A 7,927-nucleotide genomic window follows, 5' to 3' on the forward strand; every position below is an offset into this window, starting at 1 on the left:
GGGTTGATATAGCAAGCAATATAAACACTTAGAATCACATAAATATTATTGTTCCATAATCTACATTGAAGCCATTTCAATACCTTAACATGCTTCACTGAGTATTTGACAGGCAGTCATCGACTTTCTCTTTAAGCGCCATCACTGGTATTCTCAGACAAACTTGAGCATCATTCAGGATATGATTAAGTCATGAAACTAGTTTGCCTTATTTTCACAGTTGGAAAATTGGCATTAAACAGCAGTCCATCCCATAATTAAGGAGGATTCAATAACAAGTACAAAGCATATACGTATCTATACATACTAAGACAATATCTGGAATCATCTAAGTATTAAGGATATACATTATTATCTTTCAGTATTTAATCCAATTACATAATGCAGCATTTCACCACTAAGCCTTTTTGATCCACCCGGCCCTCTTCATTGCCTGACAAAAGAAAGTACAGCCTTGATTCAGATTGATATCATTTTTTTTCCAACGTCCTATTTGACGTAACAACAAAGACCATTACCTAAACTGCTCATATTGAGACATTAAATCAACTTGCCTCAACATATACTTAGATATAGACATGACAAACTGAATGAAGGGGAAAAATAATTATGCAGACGCGTAGATGCTCCCCTTTAGGAACCAATCCTCTTCTCGGAATGCAAATTCTCTTTGGTTCAAATTAAACAAGCAGTGCAACCTAGCTTTTGTTCAGGACGTTGATGCTATGTAAGATACAATTGAGGAACTGTGCAATATGTGACTATGTTTTGTAGCACTAGCTTAGTGTTCGACCTACTAATAATAACATTATTTATTACTTATCAAACAAGAAAAAGTTAAACAAGCGGTGAAGAAAGACCAATATGTTTTAGTCTTATTAGTTCATATATATCCATTAAGAAAATAAAAGTATAAAAGATCAACCTAGTGATGACTCACCATCAGAAGGCTGAGATAGTTTTCGATTTTGGGGAGACATCATTTCCTTTTTCAACTGCATCAATATATCCTCCATTGTGTTTTCCCTCTTCCAATCAGCAAGCATCGGGAAAAGACGTGGCTCTACCTGATAAACGTTCTCACACATAAGACTGTTTTATTAATATCAAACCTAATAAAGTCAAATAGAAAGTAGTACCTACCACACCAGTTTCATAATTTACACAGCTCATGTTAATCCTGGTCTGGAACCTTACACCAGGTGGCTCATCTGGATACTCCTTTCCACAAAATAGTTTCAACTGATAGATCCTACCTTCATGTACAGTCTGTCAAGCCTTGCATGTCAGTTACCGCACATAATATTTGCTCTTGTTACTGTCAAAGTCCCCATGAGTAGCAAACAATTCTTTTATCCATCTTACAAAAATGATTAAATACAAGCTAGAGGCACATTTGATCGAAAGGTTGCTGTATTCATTCCTAATATTGGATTAACTGCATTAAGACCCCTAGGGAGGTTTCCAACAATTACAAAAGCGCATTTTTTATTTACAAAAGACCACATTCACTTCAACAAACGGTAAACAGCTTAAGTGAGAATGAAGGACCACTAAATTTATCAATAGCTAACTTGTCCTTATTACCTCATCAAATTTCATTTTATTACTTAAAATATATCTTTCTGCCCACCTACTGCAGACCTCTTGTTTCTTGTATCACACGTGGTGGTTGAGAATCAAGTTATCCAGAAGTGCAGAGGTGACCAGCTGGAAGCAGGTCTCCATTACTCTGTCATTTTGTACTTTTTCTTTCATTATAATATTTTCAGCTAAATTGCATTGATCCTTCACTTATTTTATGTACCCATGTAGAATAGGTGTGATGTGGGTATTGATACCTCATGCAGATTCTTCCAACTAACAACTACGCCTCAGTCCCAAATAAGTTGGGGATACATAAAACTTGCCAATTCACGATTACAGATACATAAAAATTGGCAAATAAAAAAAGTGTGAGTGCCCATACTGAGTTTATGTAACATTGATTTTCCAAGCATTTGAATTAGAAAGTATGAAGGTTGTGAGATGGAAGGGTATGGCAGTTGGTAGGCAGTACAGCAGTTAAATTTTTATTCAAATAGCATCTCGGTTAATAAGAGGACAACGTTGGCATGTTTGTTGAGGTTAAATGTGTTGGACATTGTCGCACGGGGCTTAAGTTGAATCTGACATAAATGCAATATTTTCATATTAGTATCTTATCCAAAGGGTGAGAAGGTATGTTTAGGCTGTGTTACAAGGGCTGAATCAGTACACATCAAACACGAATGTCTGTACAGGTATGTGCAGCTTTGCTAATTTTTAGTGTGTACCCAAAAATTCACACTAAGTACTCACTCATGCCCATATCACACCCATCAAACACCGATACAGTGATATGTCAAACGCAAATGCAGGATTTATGTAATATGGTCCACTTTGGTCATCTTTTTCCCTTTTTGCTATTTTCATTGTGTTAGCTCAAAATTTCATCTATGGGGTTTTCTTTTTCTTTATTTGATGAAAAGATAAAGCAAAATTCATCAGAGCAGATATCACACAAGAACTACACAAACATAAATTCAAAAATTCCTAATCAAATTCAACAGATGATACCTTTAGAATGACATTAAGTACGAAAAAGAAAAATTCAAAACAACCAAACACCTCCATTACAGCGATCAGAGGTATCGAAACGCCTTGAGGTCAACACCTAGAAAATGTGTCGTTCCCACGGTTTATTCAGTCTGAACTACATATCCTACGTTTTTCTTTCTCTCTTCTTGTTCCCCTTTTCTAGACTGTTTCTCGCTCTTCTATATCTGTACCCATCATTCTTTATCTATCCCAAAAAAATAAACAAGTATTTCAGGTACAGAACTTGCAGGTGAATCCCTAGAAAGTTTCCTGCAATAGCAGTCCTTAACTCCTTATTAATCTTTCTTTTATAACTGTGGTGTTCAGACCAGATTTCGCGCACCTCGACTAATGCCACAGGATGCCTACTACCTCCCACCAACAACAGGTACCAGGTAACTCTATCCACCTTATTATTCTAGTTTCTGCTATCTGCAGTAGGATATCTTTTTATTGTTAGTTTCTGCTACTTACAGTAGGATATGTATGCTACTCTCGACTCTACCATCTTCTTATTCATCAAGTAGTCCATGTTTAAAGATTGAAGCCCTTCGATGAAAATCTAAGTATAATTTTCAAAGATTATGTGGCTCAAGTGTGTCCTTAGTTCCTTAAGGCGGAAACTTAATTATCTTTAGATGTATTCGGAACAAAGTCCTGTATACAAACTTGCTCGTCAAGTCATTAAAGTAGCAAAGAAAGTCTAGGCCTCCAACTAGTTAAAATTCACTCTTGCACTCTAAGTCATCACTCTTGGCTCCAAACTATTATGTCCTACTATATGCACTGTATCATTCTTTCTTTAGCAGATTATAAATGGCTATGACTCATATCCAGCATCCTGTTTTTTGGCAGGACGCCTACTCTCTCTCTCTTTCTGCATCTTCTTTCTTTTGCTACTACTCCTACTGCTTACCTTCTACCTTCTTCCTCTTGGACCTGAGTCATTACTACTGCTCCCTAACTATTACATGCATTATATCATGCTTTCTTCAGAAAACTCTAAATGATGATGAGTCAAATTCCTCATTATGAATGGATTGTATCATGCTTTCTCTAGCATATGAAAATTCATTATGAGTCAAAATTGACATCCCGTAAGAGGGGATTCCTTCTCTCTCTCCGCCTCTTCATTCTTCCTCCACAGCGTTTTTAACCCCCGTTTTTTTGGATCAGTGGTGATAACGGTTGTGTTTGGGCAATCTTGTGTGCACCTCAACTATTCAATCGGGTACCTGCTACCTCCCACTACGCCTACCGAAGCTTTAGGCACCCTCTTCTTCTTTTCTACTGCTGCATCCTGATCAAAATGAATGGATTTGTAGTTGCTCTTTTCTATTTAACCCAACATAAACTTTCTCCGACAAATTAGCATATAGATAAGGCATAATCAGCCCCAAGTCCCCTTTCTCTCAGCAACATCTTACTGTTATTTTTCGGATAGCCTCCGAAAGGTGTCCAACAGTAAATGCAACATCACGAAGTGTGATCAAATAGTCAACAAATTGAACAGTAGATCAGCCCGAAAAGTTTACATTAACAGCAGAAAAGTACCATGAAGGCCTAATTACAGTCACAGCAGTACAGCTCGACAGTTATTGAATAAGCAAGATATATCAATCTATCTTATAACTGGAATTCAATTAACTTTAGGTCCCTTTTCAATTGGTTGATGTGAATTCATAATGTGAAAACTCCTAATGTTAATGTGACAAGTATTTTCATAGAAGTAACTCACATTACTTTGTTAGTCCTACAACTGTAGTAGTAAGATTTTGAATGACATCTAAATTGAAATCCTTTGAAAATGATTTTAGATGTCAACACGAGAGCTGCACCTCATTAATTCATACATGCAAAATACGATTTTTATGTGCAACTATATAGATGTCATGTCAAATCACTTGCAACAGGAATACATGAAGAGTTACAAGATCAACAGGAAAACATGATCAAGCTATTCAAGAGCACAGAAAAAGAAGAGTTACAAGAACAAATGTGAAAGAACTGAGAAAGAAAGCATACATTAGGAGGACCAATTATAGTTCCTGTCCATGACTGCATGAACACATCATCCGCGTCATCCATCCCGTAGCTGACAGTTCCATCCCCTATTCCCTTTTCTCCTCTTTCGAGCTCTTCCAATAATCTGAAATTCCTCGGGACTGGACATGAACACAAATGCTATCAGGTTAATATTACATAGCATGCTGATATGGTGTGTGGGATGTAGCACATTAAGAAGGGGCTTCCTTGAAAAAGACTAAAGACAAAGTTACTGAACAATATCATATTATTGCAATTATAAATGAATAATTAAGCAGTTTAGAGCCACAAAAGGGGCAGTGTAAAACTAAATGCCATTATACTGCGTGTAGCATTGAGCGTTTTAAAGAAAATTAATGTCAAATCGGATAAAGAAAGACATCCCTGAAGTCTTACAATTTGATTAATTCTCTTTGAACTCCAAATAAAGAGGATAAAAACACTTCCATTAGCAGAGGAATTCAGGATTTGAATCTTATGAGTTCGAGATTCTAGCCCGTTTATTTTACTGGGTTCTAAATTAATAATTTATACATATTCAGTGAATATCTTAAGATATACAGGGTTTGAACAAAAGTTACTGGGTTCGGCCGAACCAGCTAGACCTATGCTAGCTCTGCCACTGTCCATTAGCCTTATATAAATTACTTGAGCTCCAGACAGCTTTCTCGTGAAAATAGTTGTTTTTAGAAAGCTAATAAAGATTACTGATTACGTGCTTACCACAATTATCAGCATTCAATTAAGGTGATGCAAGCAAACTAAACAGAAAACTCAAAGTGGGACCCAGATTAGAACCTCCGTCACCTCCATAGATGAAGTTAGCCTTTTTATTATCTACTTGGAAACTTGTGAAGATTCATCCACATTTGGAGCTACAAAATCAAAGTTGATTGAGCCATTCGTCCACTACTCTAATCATCCTCATTTTAAATACTGACTGCATAAGTGTTTTAAGTCGTGTTCAGTTTGATTCGTTTTGACAATGCTATGGATGAATATAGCTGTTAAGCTTCTTCTTTTTTTTTTAATTACATAAATGCAGTCAGTATTTAAAATTATAGAAAAATCACTTGAAGTACTGGTATTCCTACTTCATTTTGATCATGTTCTTTTACACTAGTTGCCCGCCCATCACATTCCAATATTTACTAAAATCTTATAATATGATATGTCATAAATCATATTCCCCTTCTTCACTTCCACCTTTTTCACCATCCACATCTTAGATACACTGCCCTGTCTCTACAGTTAGATTTAGATTTCAAAAAAAAAAAAAAGAACACACACACATTACCAAATTAAGAAAGGAAACTCGAACTCCAGAGTAAATTAAGCCCCCAGTAGTCCTATGAATCGTTTCTTATTGAATTTTGCACAGAACCCAAACTTGGCACCAATTCAGCTGATACCTTTACCTTAATTGGGCAAACATTTCTGTCAACAAAAACTTCAACTTTCCCATAAAAGCTGACACCAAGTTCACCAAATTCATTCATATGGCTAGAAATTTAAACTTTCTGTTTCAAAAAAGGCAAATTAATAATAATATGCCCACTTAGCCTAATCTGCGCAAAAACCCAAAAAAGAAACCCTACTCCCAAATACCAAAAAGGGTTTAAACAGCACAAGAAAATGCATAAATTGTGAAGCACATGAATTCATATAACAAAAAAAGACTTTCAAATAACATATAAAAGAGTTATACAGAGATTTACAACTAGATTAAGATCAAGTTTACAATTTAAAGAAGAAGAAAAAAAATGAACTTTTAAAGATTTTGAAGCTTACCTACAACTTTTGATGATCCTTCTGATCCCATTTCTGGCAGCATCTAAAACAGCAAATTAAAGGTTTTTGAGTTGAAAAACCAAAAGGGCATTCCTAAAAAGAGTAAGAAAGAGGCAACAAGAGAGAGAGAGGGGGGTGGGGGAAAAGGAAGAAACTGGTCCCAAAATCAAGACAGCAGCTTTATGGTGTACTATTCACAGTGTCAAGTTACTTTCACAAAGTTTTGAGGATAAGATTCAGGTAAGAGGGAGAAATATTTAATTTTGTAGTAGTTCATTACTTTAATTATATACAGTAATTATTTTCACAGAAGATCACTGGAAAAAAGAATGTAGAAAATTTGCGGAAAATTTAAGTTAAAAAAAAAAACTAGTACCGATAAGAGATCATTTTCTTACCAATTAGTTTTGTGGTCCATTATAAAAATAAAATAAAATATATATTAAATCTTTCAAAAAAAATTATTTTGTTATGTAAAATAACTGAAAATAAAACGTAAAAACTCTTTGCAGGATCGCCTTTTAACTATTTAGATGGTAGGTAAAGAATTACTCTTTATTTTACCCATTTTATCCTTAATAAGAAGCTTTTATAACCACACAAAATATCATGGTTCCATAAAGTTTTTACCCCTTAAGCTTTTAAAATCACAAGTTTTAAAAATCTTCTTATTTTTTTAAACTCCGTGTCGAGTCAAATTACCTAATCTAAGTTTAAACGGAGGGAGTAAGTTGTTAAACTAGTCACTCAGCTTTGATTTTGGATTTTCATTTTAATTCAGCGCCTAGTTTTCTTATTAAATTAAATTATTCTTAAATATTAGTCACTGTAGATAGACACACTTATGAAAAGAATAAAGCATCAATATTTCGGTCACATTTTATATGATGCATTTTGATTATCTAAAGAATTTAAGAAAGAACAAAAGATTTTGAAATTTTAATCTAACACAAAAATAAAATGTAAAATTTAAAGTTAAAGTAAAAAATAAGTACATCACATAAATTGAAAAAGAAGTAGTACCTTACCTAACCTGTATATTAGTGACAATTACAACCGCATACCTCATAGTTTGAACACGTTCACCGCAGTTTGATAACCAGACAAATACTTCACTAGCAACACTTGGTATAATTGACATACTATTACAAGTATTTTAAGTTCATAATTTTGTTATCAATTGAATTAATATTTTTTCTAATATATCACATCCCCTGTATGATAATCCTGAGGGATATATTCGATCAAAAATAAAAAAATTATGATAGTAGCAATAACATTAGCAGAAAAAAATGTCTACAATAATTTGTTTAAAGAATTAGAACATTTCCAACTCATAGGTAAGTATAGTAATTTTTTAAAGAATCATGCAAAAGTTCTCTTAGTGCCTTGCAACGACCTTATTCAGCTTATACAAAAAGTATAAAAACAGCTAGTACAAGCTGCAGTAGAAGACAAACTATCTATAAAC

General features: G+C 34.4%; 1 protein-coding gene across 1 annotated transcript; it reads right to left on the reverse strand.

Annotated features, from left to right (window-relative positions):
• Positions 1-231: 231 nt before the first annotated feature.
• LOC107831808 (ubiquitin-conjugating enzyme E2 variant 1B) lies at positions 232-6,652 on the reverse strand. Its single transcript, XM_075233381.1, has 5 exons — positions 6,457-6,652; positions 4,645-4,784; positions 1,140-1,269; positions 941-1,063; positions 232-433 (listed from the first exon to the last, which is right to left on the reverse strand). Exons 1-5 carry the CDS (start codon positions 6,497-6,499, stop codon positions 375-377), a joined length of 495 nt encoding a protein of 164 aa, XP_075089482.1. The 5' UTR covers positions 6,500-6,652; the 3' UTR covers positions 232-374.
• Positions 6,653-7,927: the final 1,275 nt, after the last annotated feature.

This window comes from Nicotiana tabacum, chromosome 16, assembly GCF_000715075.1.
Source record: "Nicotiana tabacum cultivar K326 chromosome 16, ASM71507v2, whole genome shotgun sequence".
NCBI classification, from domain to species: Eukaryota; Viridiplantae; Streptophyta; class Magnoliopsida; order Solanales; family Solanaceae; genus Nicotiana; species Nicotiana tabacum.

What these genes read in the sequence shown, in the direction of transcription:
- LOC107831808 (XM_075233381.1), bottom strand. Translation starts at nt 6,499, where the DNA reads ATGCTGCCAGAAATGGGATCAGAAGGATCATCAAAAGTTGTAG. An exon ending in TTATGAAACTGGTGTGGTAG is followed by an intron (nt 1,064 to 1,139) that starts GTACTACTTTCT and finishes TTTATCAGGTAG; the next exon opens with AGCCACGTCTTTTCCCGATG. An exon ending in ACTATCTCAGCCTTCTGATG is followed by an intron (nt 434 to 940) that starts GTGAGTCATCAC and finishes TTCTTTTGTCAG; the next exon opens with GCAATGAAGAGGGCCGGGTG.